The sequence below is a fragment of the Poecilia reticulata genome, chromosome 17 (assembly GCF_904066995.2).
Source record: "Poecilia reticulata chromosome 17, P_reticulata-male-v2, whole genome shotgun sequence".
NCBI lineage: Eukaryota > Metazoa > Chordata > Actinopteri > Cyprinodontiformes > Poeciliidae > Poecilia > Poecilia reticulata.
The window spans coordinates 12,420,137-12,439,058 of record NC_088846.1 but is presented as its reverse complement, the minus strand read 5'-3'; the positions used below and the strand labels follow the sequence as shown (position 1 = coordinate 12,439,058).

At 40.1% G+C, this 18,922-nt stretch overlaps 2 protein-coding genes across 2 annotated transcripts in view; one reads left to right on the top strand and one right to left on the bottom strand.

Moving 5' to 3' along the window:
• abhd17aa (abhydrolase domain containing 17A, depalmitoylase a) overlaps window positions 1-4,494 on the top strand; it is a 14,476-nt gene extending 9,982 nt beyond the window's left edge. Inside the window, exon 6 of the mRNA XM_081598449.1 lies at window positions 206-4,494. Coding sequence (XP_081454575.1) covers window positions 206-431 — 226 coding nt within the window. The 3' untranslated portion in view covers window positions 432-4,494. The remainder of the gene's footprint in view (window positions 1-205) is intronic.
• On the bottom strand, window positions 4,495-18,922 carry LOC103479285 (uncharacterized). Its single transcript, XM_081598450.1, has 13 exons — window positions 18,402-18,922; window positions 16,496-16,639; window positions 16,305-16,362; window positions 12,833-12,905; window positions 12,478-12,581; window positions 10,971-11,060; window positions 8,065-8,136; window positions 7,930-7,986; window positions 7,755-7,833; window positions 7,618-7,671; window positions 7,441-7,540; window positions 6,258-6,368; window positions 4,495-5,770 (listed from the first exon to the last, which is right to left on the bottom strand). The coding sequence occupies exons 1-13, from the start codon at window positions 18,437-18,439 to the stop codon at window positions 5,749-5,751; spliced, it is 1,002 nt and encodes a 333-aa protein (XP_081454576.1). The 5' UTR covers window positions 18,440-18,922; the 3' UTR covers window positions 4,495-5,748.

Genomic DNA, 18,922 nt, shown 5'->3' with positions numbered 1-18,922 from the left:
TCAGACTTAAATCAACTTTCAGTTTATTCTCCCCCCGCCCTTCTTTCAAAAATAAGAAATAAAAACTAAAGGAAATGGTATGCTTTTTCATATTTTTAGGAACTTAGTAATGACTTTAAATGAAACAATTTTGTTCTATCAGACTCAAAAATGTAGACAATAGATTGGTGGTTTTTGGTGGCAGTAACCCATAAATCTCTTCCAGCATCGAGAAGGTTTCCAAGATCCCGTCTCCAGTGCTCATCATTCACGGTACAGAAGACGAGGTGATCGACTTCTCCCACGGCCTCGCCCTGTTCGAGCGCTGTCCCAAGGCCGTGGAGCCCCTCTGGGTGGAGGGGGCCGGCCACAACGACATCGAGCTTTACAGTCAGTACTTGGAGAGGCTACGGCGCTTCATCAACCAGGACCTGGCTGCGCAGCACGCCTGAGAAACAAGCAGCCTCTACGTGTTTGTATCTATGACACTGTGTATGTGGGTGTGGGTGTGTGTGTGTGTGTGTGGAAGCATGTTTGCAATGAATGCATGAGTGATTTTTGGTCACATCTGTGTGTCTTTAAAGCAGCACACCTACAGGTTCAACACAAACACGACCGGCGTTGTGTTTCCTGTTTTTAAAGGTGACAAAACATTTTTTAAGACGTCATTAGCTTTATACATTTGTACAGTGTTGGTGAAACACTACAGAACTGGTGAAGTCATTTCAGAGCTGCAAGCGTCGTAGGACGACGTGGAATTGCAGCTTTAAAACACGTCGACTTAATTCAATTGATAAGCGAGAGATTTTTTTTTGTCCACAAAGGCACACAGATGTAATTCTGAAGTGGTGTTGGTGAGTATGCTGTGATTGTGTGTGTGTGTGTGTTTTCAAACCTCTCTGGATCTGTGTGCACACATTGGTATGCGTGAGTGAATGTATGTAGAAATGAAGGACATCCTGATGACTTGGAAACCTAGAGTAGTGGAAGGCTAATGAGGACATCAATATTGATGTTTTTTTTTTTGTTTTGTTTTTTAATCATGTGATTTGTGTATAATAATGAAGAATACCTCCACAGTTTGACTAGTTCTCTTCTCCAGTGGACAAATACTGATCAAGCATGTATCCCCTCCGTCTCCACTACTTGTGTACCTTTTTAATGGACATCAATCTGACTGCCAGGGCATTCCCAAGTTTTTCTTCAGCTAACACTAACCTACTTAATGTGTGGTTTGGGGGGTGATCTGTCCCCCTGTCTCCCACCCAAACAGCTTCTGTGGCTGCAGAGTGTCTCATACTTTCCCTCATTATTAATTCTCAAAAGGCCAACTTCCATGTCTTTTCCAGTCCTAAACTTTCCACTAAGTAGCAGAAACATATTTCAGGGAATAAATTAGATTTCCCATTAAAAAAAAAAGAAGAAGGAAAAAAAAAGTATTAATTTCCTCTTTTTTTTTTATGTGCAAGTCTGCTCTGTCATTTTATCGTGTAAACCCAGAGTGGGCGCGCCGAAAGATTTAAAGAGACGTTTGCAGACACTCCAGGAAGTGGCTGCTCCTGAACAAGAAGCGGTAAAGAAAGTAGCACCTCATAAGACTGCAACGAGGTGACGCAGCAGAGTGGTTGCTGTGTTTAAAAGGTCATAATGATGTGCGAGTTATTTAATGTTCTTGTTTATTGGGTGGAATGGAACAAGATGCAACTTTGTCACTTTTTTCTTTAAAAAAAAAAAAAAAAAAAAAGAGAACTTGGGGATTTACATTTATTTTGGATTTTCTTTAATCGACACAAACTTTAAATGCATCCTTACTGATATTTGGATATATGTCTCGTAGAAAGTTGAAGACAAGACACACAAGTTTCAGGAAGCTCTAACATGTTTGCGGCAGAATCCTGGCTGAATATCTGAACACGAATCCAGCTTTTAAAGATGGTCCAGCAGTTTTTCCACTGAGGCTTACTTCCAACATATTCCAAAAGCTTGATGTTGATCTGCTTTATCAACTTAAAAACCAGTTTCTATTCATATTTGGGATCATTGTTCCTGTTGAAAACCCAATCATGTGTCTGTTGGTTTGAGTTGAGTAGTTTGGAGGCAGTCCTCCATCTTTTTTTATTGTTCCTGTACTGCCGGCAGCAGAATTGACCTCTCAGCATGATGCCGCTAACACCTTTTGTTGGTTGAATATAGTTTTGTGTTTGAAAGCCTCACCGACATACTTGTATCTCCTCGATTGGGTCATTGTCTCCTCTGACCAGGTTTCAGGCTTTGGAGCAGTTCTTTCTTGCTCCGCTGCCTCTCAGTCCTCGCTGATATTAAACTCGGTTCACTGGACGTTGATGCTGGTGTTTCAGCAGCTTCCACACCCCAGTGAATTTCCTTTCATCCACAGCTGACAGCTTGGAGCAGACAAACTAATTAAATTTTCAAGTGTTTCAAACATTCAGTCAGAACTGCAGCTTGATGGCTACAAGATGTGTGAAATTTCTAACTTGCTCAGACATTTATCCAAAGTATAAGGACATATTAGAGCACCTGATGTGTTTTGTGATTTGAAAAAGTGAAGTTGTGTTGTATAATCCGTCCACCCTGGGAAAATGGTTCAGATGCATAGTTAAAAGTCTAAAATAAATCAGAAAATATCATGCATTATAGTCGTCATGTAAACGTCTGAATGGCACTGTAAATGTTTGAATTTTTGGAGAGAGCCATTTGGTTTTTTTAAATTTCCTTTTCTAAGCTTTGCTGGAAACTGTCCAGCTGCCTCTTGAGTGAGGCGCCTGCGTCTTCGGCTTTGAGAATTGAAACAAACATAATTAAATGTTTTGGCCTTCGGTCAGAAGCGAAGCTAAAAAGTTGAGACCTTTGGAGCTTGATGCTTTGATAAAAGTTGACTCCGACAGCTGCTGTCTGCTCCGACAAACCAACGCGAATTACATCCGTTTTTTATTCGCGCGTAACCTGAATTTTGCTGGTTGGCATTCATCCGTTTCTAGCCGCAGCACATTTCGCTTGGCGAATTTTAGCTTCGATGTAATTTTTCCTGAGTTGATTGTTTCATAATCAGACTTCGTGATGTTGGGACTGATAATGTGATTCAGATGAGGTGCCAGAATGGAATATAGCTTCCTGTACCTTCCCGTTTTTGTTTCCATCTCTGGCCCTAAATGTACAGAAGCTCTTCTTGTGGCTGGCAGCACACTGCAATGTCTGACACAAGCCATACTTGAGCCTCGTCACTGTTGGTGTGGTGCAGGTTCCACCACACGTACGCGCAACACACACACCTTTGCACATCAACATACATACACAAACACACACACACACTATATGTATTTACACATTTATATATATAAATATATATATATCTGATCTAGCATGAAAAAGCAGGTCTTAAGTTCAGCACTATTGTATAAAGCATCCAAAGTGTAACAAGGGTATAAAATGTACGTCCGTGTCTTTTCATTATCATTGACTGTGTTCTAAAGGAGAAAAGCATCATGGATGCAGGTTTTCCTGGGTGAAGTACCACCAGCAGGTCCCGTGTGCAGGCCTGCTGTAGTACAAGGTGTTTGCCGCACAGGAGATCCATCAATTTCAGCGATTGTGGCCGCATTGTATCAAAGGGAACATTTGTTAACCGCCGCTGACCTGATTGCTCCATTTTGGGAGTGCGAGTGGGTCTCGGGAAACAGCAGAAGACGTTTTCTGAACCGCCACTCACCTCCTGTCTGCTCGAACAGGGATATTTCTCTTTTCTTCTTCCGTTCTCATCCTGTGCTTTGCGTATGTGATGTTTGAATAATGGAAATCTGTTACATTCTCAAACTCAGAAACTCAGTCATCAGAAGAATTTGAGAGAGTAAAAGAGTCTCTCTCTCTCTCTGGAAGTAAAATTTGTCCTCAGTTTTCTACCGGGATGGGGAAACCAGGGAGACCTCACTGGTTTGGAGAATCTGGGTTGGAAATGTACCGTTTATCGATGCACCACTATGGTTGATATATTGTATCCTTTGGCCTTGAATGTTCATTGATTGGGGTGGGCGGCAGGGAGGGAGGGGGGATAAGCAGTAAAAAACAGTATGCATGTCTGTTGTGTTTTGCAGAGCAAATGATGGGATGGAGCATAATCTTGTGTTAATGTGAGGATAAAGGTGAATTCATGGCGCTGAAACATTAAAACTCCAAAAGAAAAAAAAAAAGAAAAGGGAAAAAAAAGGACGTTTATCTGAATTTTTTAATGCTGATACTAACTGATGTAATGTTGATTTTTTTTTTCTTTTTTTGTGCTAGAGATTGACCGGGTCCGATGTTGGGGTGGGGGGGATGTAGAACCTATTAGTAGACTGTTTATATGGTTATTGTACTTACCTGTTCTTTTCTTTGTATTATAATTTGTAATTTTATGTTGCTTTTTTTGAACTGAAAATATGATGTAATGAAATGAATTCATGGGACTGAATCTTGACCTTTTTATGGACAACAAAATAAAATCACTTACGTACAAAAACATGAATTTGGGTGATTTCTTTTTATTATTTACAGTCCATAAATTAAAATTCATTGCACAAACTATGTAGTTACAAAGGCAGGCAAATATTTGTGCATTTAAGACTGCTGCCATGTTGGAAGTAATGAATGAAAATGTTAGGGATTCTTGTAAAAACAGTAAGTTTCAGGTAAAAGAAATCAGCTTTAAATAATTAAATTCATACAGTCAGAGCACATATTTTACACAGATTACAATTGGTGCCAGAAAATTCTTCAATTGTGAAAAACACAATTTGCCAACAATAAATCAAAACCTAAAATTTGACCCTTTTTATTAATGTTTAAAGAATCTGAAAATGGTTGTGGTTTCTACGTATTGTTTTTTGGGGTAAACGTAAGATCGCTAACGCAAAATCGGGCGCCATTGCTACCCTGGCTTTAATAAATCTGTAGTGGCTTACTGCCCTCTGGTGGTCAGATACTGTCATTAACAGGCAGAAGTACATCAATTCGAAAGGTATAATAAACACCACCATTGGGTGTGGGGCTTAAAAATAAAAAAACAATTCTAGAGTTATAATATGCTTAACATTATTTTTGATAAATAGATTTAAGCAAAGACCTGTTAAAGTTTAGTTACCAATAATCTCAGTGGACTATGCATTTCTGCAGTTATAGATGTTAACTATTAACTGTACCTCACTGATATTATTACCTTTGGCATCTGCCTGTCGACTGATTTATTGTGAATTTCCCAACTGCATTTTTAAAAACCACACACCTTAATAAAAGCACCATTTTTTAGCCACAGTAAAGCAACAAGTGGGGGAAGGGCAGCACTAAGTTACTCCTGTCAAAACTGCTTATTCTGTCAGTTAAATAAAAAGAAATGAACCGTTGTCTGTTGTGAATAATGCACCTTTAAACGCTTTGGGTCTTAATGAAGCCAAGGTCGCCCTTATCAGAACTCACGTATATTCCACACATTTCAAGGATTGGGTTGGTAGCAGTACTAATTTTAGCAATTGTATGACAGACATTTGTGGAGGTAACTTTTAGAAACCTTTGGTACACTGATACAGAATCCCATGTATTTCTGGGTTCAGAGAACCCAGTTGTGCCTTTAAGATTAGCTGCAGAACATCAACTTTAAACAGGAGTTTACTTTCTGTTGTGAAAAGTATTTGTGTGCAATACTGAAAAAAATATATTATGCATGTTCCATTTAAATATACAGTACAAAAGTCAGTATGTGTTACTGTCAAGATGTCGGTTTCAGGTGTTTGTTTCCTGGTACCTGGTGGGAAAAACAAGACGAGGACAAAAAGTGAGCTGAAGACAGAGGAGGAGTGAAATTAATATTTAGCCTAATCAAAACACATTTAATGAAAGTTGGTTACATTGTAGCTTTTTAAAATATTGCTAAAATCTGACTTCAAATCTAACTCTGGCAAACATATCTAAACGCTTAAGTTGACAAACTAAGGTGGATGTTCTGAGACAAGATTTACTGTTGAGATTTCAACAAGTTTTTAATTCCTCCCTGTTGTTTCAGCACAAAAAAATACAGACAATACATCCTGGTATGCAATCACTTTTCTCCCCTTTTGACTCCTGCCACGAACAAGTACGGCCACTTCTCCCCTATCTCGCTGCGATCGGCAGAAGCTAATTGTTTGAAAACCGGTTTGAGACGTCTCACTTTCCTCCCACACACGCACACACATGAACGCGCACACACTCCCCAACCGACTTCCTCCATGCGTTTGCGCGACTTCACTCACTCTGCGTAGTGCGAAGACAGATCGGTCATGGCTCCTAGAGAGCTCAGCTGCTCCTCCAGAGCGGTGATCCTCAGCCCGATGTAGCCGGACACCAAGAGCAGCAACAACATCCTGCGAGAAAAACAAACAAATTTAAAAAAAAGGAGGAGGCATTACATGAATGCAAGCCTCGCATTTTACAAGTTACAGCCCCAGGCTGTGCTTTCACTCTCAGGGTTAAAGGAGTGAGATCATAGAGTGCTGATTTTACTAACAATAAGATATCAGCTACATCCATCTTTTTGGCGCACAAGTAAAAATCATGAAATATTATTATCGTTGCCGTCACAATGGTGTCATCGCTTTCTTCGCTTCGGCACGTTCAGAAAGTTGACCTGCCAGCACGGGTGTGTGTGTTGTAACATTTCCAAGCTCCAAAAAGTTTGTCAAAGGATTGTTTTCTGCAAGAGTCCACATTACAGAGCCTCAATCACATCACTGTCCTCTGTGATTAAAGCATCTAAAGTTTGTTCTTACGGAAGAACTGGACTTCTGTAGTTAAAAGGTCAAATGTCTGATTCCTCCATGACGCACACTCAGTTAGAAATGTGCAGTAGTTAGCAAAAAAAAACCTTTCGCTGATGGAGGTGGGAAAATATTTATACCCTTTGATCTGACATGTATTTTATTAGGCCTTTAGGTTACACATCAAAACAAAGCAGTGCAAGACTGAAATAGCAGGAACGGACACACAGTTTTCAATTTTTTTTATATAAATCTAAGACTTGCATAAATATCTGTTCTGCCATCATTACTCTGGATAACCTTAAGTACAATTTAGCATCACCTTCAAACTTCACTTAGTTTGAATGACTAATCTCACCAATTGTGTGCTGTTACTTTGCGTCCAACATAAAATCCTACATTGAAGTTTGTGAATGAAATGAGTGTTTCAGCCAATTCATTACACGCAATTGGCTGTAGTACTTAAATTATCTGCTGACTGAACAACTTGTGACAGCGTTAGATTTTCAATCGCTTTATCTACATTCAGCTTAGATAAGGATGTGGGTTTTATTCCACCGCGGTAAAGCAGCTGAACGCGGACTGACCTGAACGGAGTGAGTGCCAGGAGACGGATGGCTTTTTAAACAAGCCGAGAAAGTTTGGCTCAGCTATAGCAGACTTGTGCGGCGTTACTCACAGGACCAGGAAGACGTGGAAGATGACTCTTAGATTCAGAACTTCTCTGAAGAACAATAAAAGCGCAACTTTCTCAAGGAACCTCCAAATCCACGACCCAGCTAACAAGAAAAGAACAAAAAAAAATGTAAAAGAACGAAAGCATCAATAAAAATGTCAACGAGTAAGGAGTCATTACTCTGGTTTTCATTTGTGAAACCGCCTCCCTGCGTGGTCTTGCATGTGCCGTCAGCTGTGGAGGAGACACAAATGCGTTGTTATACGCTGCGGCGATGTTGACATCCTTCCTACTGCAGTTCAGATCGGCCTCTTTACCTCCACCGTCGATCGGAGAAACGCTGTGGTTGAGATCGACGTTCTCGAAACTGTCCTCTAAACTGGAGAAGCTGGAGGCCTGTAGGCAAAAGTATTTGCGGAGGCTGAGAATCGCTTTTGTTGTTTGCTTCTGGATTCGTGCCGCCTATAAAAGTCTCCTGAGACGCAGACTCACCGCATCATGCTCAAACTCTGCAGAGGACAGGTAAGGGCTGCTGCTTGGGCTGCTCTCCTAATGCAAGCGTAAAAAAAAACTGTTAAAAATCTGAAGTTTGTTTTTGCTCACCAAATGGGAGAACATTTCGCTTACCTGAGGCTGACAGCAGAGACTTTGGAGGAGTTTGAAACAGACACTATAGTTCCTCACTGATGCAAACAAATACTGAAAGAGAAGAGAAAGGGTTAAATCTGGGCCAAAGCATGGCGAAGGGTTTGCTCTAGATCAGTGTTTCTCAACCTTTTTCAGCCCAGCGCCCCCTAGCCTTTATCCAGGTCCCTCTCCGCCCCCCACCAAAGAATTTGCAGGCTACTTTGCACTGACTATTATTTTATCATTAATATTATTATCACTATTGTAGATGTTTTGATTTTTATGCTTGTTTCTGTATTTATCAACTAATTTCCCAGAGAACAAAAAAGTTATGGGAATAGAAATTATTTTCACAGGCAATGAACAAAAAAATGCAATGAACATTCAAGTTAAAATCTGTAGGCCTAACAGCAGCCAATCAGAGTGGAAATAATATTCTTATGTGCCATTTTCTAGTTGTTAAATATTCCACAAAATAGCCAGATAAAAGATGTACACCATGCCAGTTTAAACTTTGAACTATTTGCAAACGACTGAGCTCTGCAACATTAAAACATGGATAGAACTGTAACTACATTAATCATAGCTCTTCTTCTCTTCAGTGTTTGTCAGTTTCTGGTGGTGCAGCTCTGTGCTGCCTTCAGGAGAATGGGACATCAGAGTATCATCCATAAAACTTCACCCACATGGCATTTATTGTGTAAACCAGAGCTTTCAGTGGAAAAACTAAAGCTCCAGATCCTTTTAATGCCATACAAAAATGAGACAGAAACATGGATTATATCTTTATAGAGACCTGTCTATTGATTTATAGATTAATAGTTTTACTGGACAGAAATGACAAAGAACAAATCTGGTTCTTAATCAAATCCTAATGAGTCAAATTGAAAGTGTCATGGAGTCATCAGCCTCATGACATTAACACTGACATGAAAAATAATATTGAAGAAATAAATATCCATCCATCCATTTTCGTACACCCTTGTCCCTCAGTGGGGTCGGGAGGGTTGCTGGTGCCTCTCCAGCTAGTGTACCGGGCGAGAGGCGGGTCACCCTGGACAGGTCGCCAGTCTGTCGCAGGGCAACACAGAGACACACAACCATGCACACACACACTCACACCTAGGGGCAATCTGGAGAGGCCAATTAACCTGACAGTCATGTTTTTGGACTGCGGGAGGAAACCGGAGTACCCGGAGAGAACCCATGCATGCACAGGGAGAACATGCAAACTCCATGCAGAGAGACTCTGCATGGAGAGACCGGGGCCGGGAATTGAACCCAGAACCTTCTTGCTGCAAGGTAACAGCTCTACCAACTGCGCCACTGTGCAGCCCCAGAAATAAATATATCAAATCTAATTAAAAACATAAATAAGTGATGTTATTTACTGTTATGGTCTGTACGATATATTTATTCTCAGTACTAGATGTGGTCTCAACAAACCCATGACATTTCAACATTATTTTACCTTTTATGTGGAAATAGTGTCTGTTTATTCTTGCCATTCAGTCCTCTGTATTAACTATTGCTCGAAAGGTCTTGCCATACCAGTTTATTCCTCTGTATTTACTTTTAGTTCTTAGTTTATTCTTGCATTTTGTTCTTCATTCATTTTCATTTAGTTTCATTTGATTAGTTTTATCCTATCTTGGTTTATTGCTATGTCCACTTTAGTTTCTTTCCTGTTGCTAGATTTATTTGATCGTTTATTGACGCTCACCATCAGTAATCCCATCACCTGCTGCGCCGCCTAATCGTCATGTGTTTCACATCATGTGTTGATTTTTTCACTGTTCAGCGTCGGATTCTCTGTTTTTATGCCATAATTCACATCTAGTTCGTCGCTCCGTTTTATGTCCCGCTTCTCCTGTTTTAGAGTTTTGCGCAATGTGCCCGTCTTTTTTTTTTTAACCCCGTAAGGTGCAGGGCGGTCGGGAAGCGTATCGATGGGGAAAAGGCAGACTGACATAAACCTTTTAAAACAACGGAAACAATTTCTGGATTCTGATTATTGAAATTTAAAAGTGCTGTGTTGTTCTATCACCCCCGTTTCATGCCGGACCACTTCCAGCACCGTGTTAACGCTATAAAATGAACGCTCTCTATCGTGGTATCACCCATGGAGGGATTTCTTGATTTCTTTATTTTTCAGAGGGATACTCAGTGAGGGTATCGTGATTTTAGCTACCAGTAGCAGGAGAACGGAGCTGCGCCAAGAAGCTAACAGAAGCTACAAACACTGAATAGAAGAAGAAGAGCTGCCATCGATACAGTTGCAGCCAAGCATGTTTTAATGTTACACAATGCAGTTTTAACAAGTTGCTCAAAGTCTAAATTGGCATTGTTGTGCACTTAAGGTGTAAAGTTTACCTTCGACTAAACGCCCCCCCGAAGGCATCCCAGCGCCCCCCTTTTGTAAAAATGTCCACCAGCGCCCCCTGCCGTCCTCTGAACGCCCCCTGGGGGGCGGTACCGCCCACGTTGAGAACCGCTACTCTAGAGAATTAGCGTTAATTTCCATCTTCCCTTCTTCCCCCACTACTCTTTCAATGTTTAATTTTCATAGATTTTTTTTACTAGCTGGAGCCAAAACTGAGGGAGATAATGGAGTCAGGCCATAAATATCAATTCCTGGAGGAAACATGTCTCACCTACTGCATCTCAAGCTCAAACTGCACAAAACAACTCATAGGTGTTCTGTTAAACATGCTGAACGGCTTTCGTCGCCAGTTACAAAAGGCATCAAAGTCCCAGTAATTGGGACTTTATCGGTTCCAAACATAAACATATCTGGAATACGTCGCTTCAGTAGACTTTACATTTTTCCTCTGCAGGCCCCCCGAAGCAATCTGCATGGAATACCAAACACTGTGCCGGTCTAAAAAGCGTGAGCGGAGCCTGACCTTCTCTCCGCCGGATGTTAGCACAGACAGCACAGACAGGGTTGGGTTGTGTTTCTTTATCTCCTTCACACTGGAAATAGCAATCACCACCTGTAAAAAAAAAAAAAAAAAAAAAAAAAGAAGAAGAAGAAAAAAAAGCAGGTCAGTTCTGGATGCTGTGCTACATTTGAGTCACGCACCTAACTTTTTTTTTATCCAGCGAAGGCAAAACACCTTCGGATAAAATGGAAAAGGGCTTTGTTGTTTGGATTCCCTGAAATATCATCACGCAGTGATTTGATGGAATGATGGAAGTGACGGTTTAAAAGGTTCTCAAAATGGCATTCAATACCCTGAAGTAGATCTTTTTTTTTTTCTTAGTTTGTCGTTGCTTTAGAAAAGTAGAAGCCCACTTTGGTCTCAGCTCCTCTACCTGTTAGCTTTAGCTTCCAGCTAATCGGGACTTATAACCGCTGAAGATGGCGAAAGAGTTACAGAAATGATTTGACCGCTTACAAACTTCTTCTGTTTTTCAACAAATATGAGACAAAGATGAGCTGTGTAAGCACATAATGATGCCTGGTTATCAAATGATGATTCTCAAAAAACAAACAAACAAACAAAAAAAAAAAAAAAAACCTGTGAAAAAGTGAAAAGCTAATTGAGCCCAAAATCTAGTTACTAGTTGTGTCAAATATTTGTGACAACTAACTATCATGCTCACTTCTTTTTCCAAGCATGTCATTCGTTTTAAATTGATCCATCAGTTAGCTTTGATTCCAACTTTAACTAGGCCACTTTAAAACCTTCCTAAAATTGGAGGAAAAACTGCTGCATTTTCCCCCCCCCCGAATTTTATTTATACAACAAATTTTATTTTACACAAAAACTCCAACAGCAGAGCAGTGCATACACAACTTCACACGTCACAGGCGTCACCTCCACATGATAAAGAGAAGAAGACAAAAAAATCTGAACTTTTATGTTGGGATGTCCGACTACAGAAGACGAAAGCAAATTCTGTGGACGAATAAAGCTAAAGTCGGAGACTTCTTTAAAAACCTGAAATGCTCCACTTCCAGTAAATGAGAACATATTTTCATTTTCATTAAATTAGGATTTTCTTCCCCATAAATCTCATTAGTCAGATTAAACGTACTTTTTGAAAATAACAACCTCTATGTAGGTATTAAACATACTTTCAGTTAAGTCCATCTGTACTAAAAAGGTTTTTTTATTGGTCTGATGTAATATTCTAATCATAAACATTATGTTTTCATCCGCTGCAAGTGGAAAATCATCAAAACTAGCAGAAACGGAAGCTTTACAACATCGGTCTGTGCGTGATTAATCTATATAATTAATGTGTTTCACTCATTGAACATATCTAACGAAATAAGTGGAATTTTCAATAAGATTCGAATTTACCGACTGGGTTTGTACATGAAACTTATTTGGCTTTTCGTCACATTTTTGACTTTTTTCTGACGTTCTTGTTTCACGTCAAAAACGCACCAAAGCGAATTACCTTGGTCTCTTTCAGCAGCACAGACGAGTAGAAGCACACGTTGTTCTCCGAAACAAAGAGTTTTCCGTGATACAGGACCTCCCTCTGCCAGGAACAGGTAAACGCTGCAACAACAAAAGCGCAAAAAGAGAAAGAGGGTCACCGGGGGAAACATGAGCACATCTGCTGAATCATTTATCCATGCGAGGCGCTTGCGGCTCCGCAGGACATTTTGGCAATCGAACACATCCGGAGGCCCAGCGATTGGAAAAGTAAGACAGCGGAGATAATTGGAGCAAAAGTCAAGACGTGAAGTCGTTTCCATAATCAATTGCCGTAAATGAGCAACAGACTTTGTGATTGCGAGAACACTCACTGTGCGTCAGCCTCTCCTCCGCCGGGATCTCTGGAAACAGTTTGTGGAAGGTTTTGTTGTACTTTATGTAGCTCTGCGGAGGAACACAAACAGCTGTTCAGATGTGTGGATGTTGAGCAGTTTAACAGAGAACGTTTTCCTTTCGACACAAAGTGCAGTGTAAACGTAAAGTTGGACTCGGATCGGAAGCAACATATACTCGCTCGGGAGCAGCGGCGGCACTTTTGTGATCGCAGCTGATGACAAAGGACACATCGGGATTTTTGCCAAGCGATAACCTCTTTTTAGTACAATCTTTCTGGGAAGAAAGTCATTTATTTTGGTCTCTTAAACTTGAAACGTAGCACACATTTGAGATCACTGCCAACACTTGAGGTATTACCTGGTGTTATTAGTAGAGATGTACCAATCAGGTTTTTTCCTGCCGATTCCGATACCGATCACATAATTATTATAATTTTTTTAATCATAAGCACTACCGGTTACATTATGTGGAAAAAGGAACCATGAATTCATCTTAATTTAGACAAAAACTAAAAGCTTTTAATAACTTTTTCCAAGAAAAAAACTAAACAAAATAGGCATTGTGCAAATTGTACTGCTATCAGTAATACTATCTTTAACAGACTGAAAACGTATGAAGGCTCTGAAGAGGCTAAATAATGCAAAGAGCAAAAATAAAAGCTCTCAACATTGCCAAAAAATTCAAGTATAAAACTTAACATTCAAAGGCAAATACAGGTTCCATTAGAATAAACAATCCAGAGTTACTGAAAGAAAACTTCCTGATAGCATGGCGGCTAGCTGATCACTGCTAGTTCTGAGTGGCTGTTTCTGATTGAGCGGAGTAATTATGCAGAACAGGGAGGAGATTGATTATTTTTTCAGAGATTATCTGTCTCATGTTAGGACAGCGAGTATGCAATTAAATTTTTTTTTTAAGTTAGTTGCTGCAGTTTTAAACAGAGGTTCGGTGTGAGAGTCACTACCAGGTGGAGCAGATGCGGCGCTCCGTCTATGAAATATTACTACCTGTAGTGCATAGCAGCGGTTCAACAGCGAGAGCAGAACCAGCGTCTTACATCGCAGCTCAGACTTAAATTATTTTCCAGGTTATTTGTTTAACCTTCTGACCGTCATGCTAATCGGGGTGAGTGTTTGTAGCTGTGCGCTGCTTTACCTCCATATGTCTTTTTTTTACTGCAGTGAGCCTCGATGTAGTCAAACTCCGTCAAGTATGGCATTGTTTTTATGCTATATTGAATTTGTCGTGTTGATGCATTTTGACCTGCTTCACCCCTGACCCCGAGGTAATTTTCCGCAACACGCAAACTTCCCCATTCACTCAGTGCATTATAGTTCCACACGACTTCGCGAAATGAGATGCAGGCGATCAATTTGTGTGATCGGCAACAAGAGACCGTGATCGGCGATCACCGATCATACACTTTTTCACGGAAATCGGCCGATTATGATCGGTGGCCGATCGATTGGCACACCTCTAGTTATTAGATAATAAAAGTAGGTAATTGTCTTTTATTGTTTTCATGCAGCAACGAATGCAGCAACCTGCTGCAGACGGAGAAAATCAGATAAGTTAAACTAAAAAGCGGGGCTTGTCTAAAATACCTAACTTAATCTTAAAATTGCATAAATAGGGGATGAAAGTCCCATTTTTAATCCGACTAGATTAAGCATAGTACAACACACTGGGTCAATATAGTGCTTTTTTTCCTCCTGTGTCATTATTTACTTCTTATACTTTGACATTGACATCATGTATGAAAAATTTTAAATCTACCATTTAAGATCCAAATTCATTTTATTTGTTTTTCTATGTTTTTTTGTTTTTTTTTAAGAAATAGGAACTTTAGAGCAATTCAATTTAGTTCAACTTTTGTGAATGACGTGAATATATATATATATATATATATATATATATATATATTTTATCCAGATAAGATTTTTGAAACCGTTAGGGAAGTTTATAGATGTTAAACACTCGGTCTAATATTTGACATCAGAATGAACAAATAATGATGACTAACATTAGTTCCCTTCTATTAGTTACTGAGTAACTAACAAGTCTGTGCACCACTTGATGGCATCTGATTTAGGTCATTTATTCAATTGACACAGGTGTGTTGGAGCAGGTGTATCTAAAACATGTGAGACCATGTGCAAGTATCTTTGAGGCTGTTCCTGCACACATTTTTATTTATTTTTTTCCTTTGGAGATCCTATGGTACTGATGCACATTCCTGGGATGTCATGCCATGAAAGGAAGTCTTCAAAATGTCCTGCTTCTACAGCATTTTTCAGAAAATGGAGTTCATCTTGTTTGGAAACTGCTTCACATCGTCTCCTATACCAGCGAGCAGCAAAGTCAGTCTAATTTAAGTCATTGTCGACGCTCAATTCATGTCTGAATTTTCCAGATTGGCAAACTTACTGAAGCGTCTGCTTTTTCAGAGCTACTCCCACCTGCATGCGTCAGTTAATGCAAAAAAAAAAAAAAGGGAAATGGAGGGAAAACGATCATTTGCTACTCAGTGGCGTCCACAAGGCTCACCGACAAAACAAATCTGTGCAAAAAAAAAAAAAAACCCCATGACATTTAAAATAGGATGAATGCATGAGCAACCATAAAGAAAGTCAATCCAATTTGCAAAATGCATTCTGCCTAAAGTTAAACTCACATACAGGGTCTTTTGGTGATGGGCAATAAAATGTGAGAATTTGTTTTTGGTTTAAAATAACTGGGCCTTTTTCATAAACAATTCTTGAACTTATATTATAATGTCATATATTAATTTAGCATTTGTTGTATTTCTTTTTTTTTTTTGCAAACTTCAGAATCATCTACTTCAAGTACAGTCATCCTTAAGGGAATATCAACAATTTATACATTTTAAAAAAGTTCAGTATTATAATATTTCTTGCAGTCCAATATATTACTTCAATTTCATTTAAAGTGTCACTATTGTCATTTGAAAATAATTTTTTAAAAATATCAAATATTATCTGATTATAATATCAGATTATCTCTACGTAGCACCCAATTATGTTCCGCCCTGATTACTAAAAGATTTTCCTATTCAGATTTCAGACTGATGAGAAGTTTTTTTTTTAATGCCTTAAAATATTATACTTGGTGTTGCTCTGTCAAATACAATCCCAACAGAAAACGTTGGAAGATAAAGGTTGCATTGAGACAAAACATAAAATAACTGGGCCTAAAATGTGATGGAAAATCTTAACATTTGAAATGTTTTTTCCCCCATTTCTTGACAATACAAGCTTTCACAGATATCACAATGTGTAAATCTCAATTCGAGCTACATATCTGGGTCATAACTCTTTATGGCTTTAAAGAGGGCGGGGGGTGCTACAAGTTTACATATTTGCTTCACGTGCAAAGAAAAAGGGAACAACACACTGAGACGATTAGGAAAGCATGAATCTGACTTACAGGAGTGATGGTGAGCACATCCGATCTGCTGAGACAATCTCCTGCTGTGGTCTGGTCCCTGAAGTCACAAACCGTTTCGTTTCATTTGGATGCACGGCATTGCCACACAATCTCAGAATAAATGTGATGTTTTCTCTCAACTGGAACTTTTCCGGATGTCTGTGTGGTGCTGAATGCGTTGTGCATGGTACCTGTTGCTCATTCTGAAGCTTTGAATTAGCCGCCTGCCCTGTTGTTGCTGCTGTTCGACACTCCCCAAATTCAGACTCTGGCTCCGGCTGCACTTCTTGCAGCTGCCTCTTTTCATGAAAAGAGGGGAGAGCTCGTCCACGACTCTGATCCAGGAAGAAAAAAAAAACGTCAAAAAGGGACGATCTGGCTTTTTTTAAATGAGCCTCGCAACGGCTCAGATCGATATGCGAAACAAGGTAAAGAAATGAAATGGCTGATGGGAACACGAGTTGGAGGCGCAGCATTTTTAGAGGCGTCAGCGCGGATCCAGTGTGCTGACAGCAAACATCATTTCATTAAAACCTTCAGCTTCATCGTTCCGTCTCAAACAGAAACAGGAATTCGGCTTGTTTTACACAAACAGCTTGTAAAGCATCAACAAAGAGTCGTGTTCGGCTCTGCAGGAGGCATGGATGAACAGCGAACAGGCACAAGGAGAGTCGTTTCGTTTCTATGAATCCAGTGTAATGCGCCCGTCGGTAACGCCGCTCTTCAAAGCAGGTGTTTGAAGTGCCACAGCAGCGAATTTACAGCCCTGAGCAAAACTACTTACACCCTTTGATTTTTTTTTCCCCTTCATATTTCATCACTTATAATTCCACAAAGTTCAAATTATTATATTGGGATTTTATGTGATAGACCAACACAAAGGAGGGAATATTTGTGGACTGGAAGTAATAGCGTACATGCCGTTTAAATAAAAATAATAATAAAAGTAGTGAAATGTGCGACTTGCATTAGTCTTCACTCCACTTTACTCTCATATCCATATATAAAACCTAGTAAACAAAGATGATCTGTTTATAATCTAACCACAGGTTTGTTTCAGCAAATCAGCGAACAACCTGCATTATGACGATGCGGAAGTTGTGGAGAATTTAAAGCAATGTTAGTTTACGAAGCAATATCCCAAGTAAGTTAGAACATTTGCTGCTCATGCCGTTACAAATTTGCGTGTGCCTGCTCATACTGTTGCAACTGTGGAGGAGCTGCAGAGTTTCACGGCCTAAGTTGAGAATTTCTGTGTCAACTCTTAGCCGTGTACTCAGTGAAGCTAAGAGCAAATAATAATAAAAAAAAAAAATTCAACCACTTTTTTGGCCTACAAGCAAATGTCAAAGGAAGACTGCAAACTATGAGACAAATGTGCTTGCAGCGTCAAGCTGAGCAGTGGTCCACCTTCAGGCACAACCACAACCCAAAAAGAGCCACAGCGAAATGGCTTTGGAATGGGAAAACGTCATGTGCTAGAATGGCCTCGTCAAAGTCCACTTAGATCAGTAGAATTAAAATGCAATGCTCTCCATTCAATCCGAGCTCCTTTGCAAAAAAGAACGAGCGAAGATGTCAGTGTCTAAAAGCCGGTGGAAGTGCAACTCAAAAGAATGTCAGCTGTTCTGCAGAGGGAGCTTTTTAGAATTTTTTTTTAATATGCAAGTAAACGACTAAATAAACCCTGCTTCTTTTTACTTTTCCACCTTCACACAACTTTGAGTTGGCCTATATACCCATAAAATCCTTGCAAATAGATTGAAGCTTGGAGTGGTTACGTGACAAAACGCGATAAAGTCCGAGAAGTATACGTGCTTCTGACTGCGGCACTGCATCTCTTGAGTTATTGCTAGTCGTTCTGCCGTCGCTGGGCAACAGCAGGGATCCCTGGAGGTTGGTTTCACTTTGAAAACCAAGCAACGCAGAGTCTGGTCACATATATCAGCCACCACCAAGGACCAATTCATCATCATAAAAGACGGACCTTACAAAAGGCGAGAGGCCTCGCGAAAGCCTGACAGCAATACAACAATTACAGTTCACATTTAATTTATTTATTTATTGAAAAAAAAAAAAAAAAGGAGAAATACTCACGAACTGCCCACTGAGAGTTTCCTGCTTTTCTGAGTCATGACAAAAGCAGACCTCCCAACTTCCACACAAGTAGTCAGTCACCAATAACAAGACAGCGCGATGATGTTCTCACTTCAGCGCAGACTCATTAGCTCTTCAGCGCCTGGTGGTCCAGTGTTTTCCTTTTCCTGGAAGTCGCTTGGAAATAAGCAGGTGACGGAAAGAGTGACTGCCCACTTGTTCGAGGGATACAGGCGTAGAGGAAGCGCCGTTTCAAACGAGCCAATCAGAGGACGCCTGCGGAGGTAAAATCTGTGACGGTGGGCGTGGCCTGCTAACGCACGCACATTCAGAGAAGGTATGTGGAGATGGCGGCGAACCTTCACATTACAAGTCACGCACGAGCCTTTTAACCTGTTTGGCCTGCGCAGATAGGCATCAGAGTGATTGACGTCCCGCTTCCAAAGACAGTCCCAGTTTTCTCAAATGCTTACACGAAAAGTTTCATATTCAGCAGTGAGGTAACCAAAGCTGATTATATT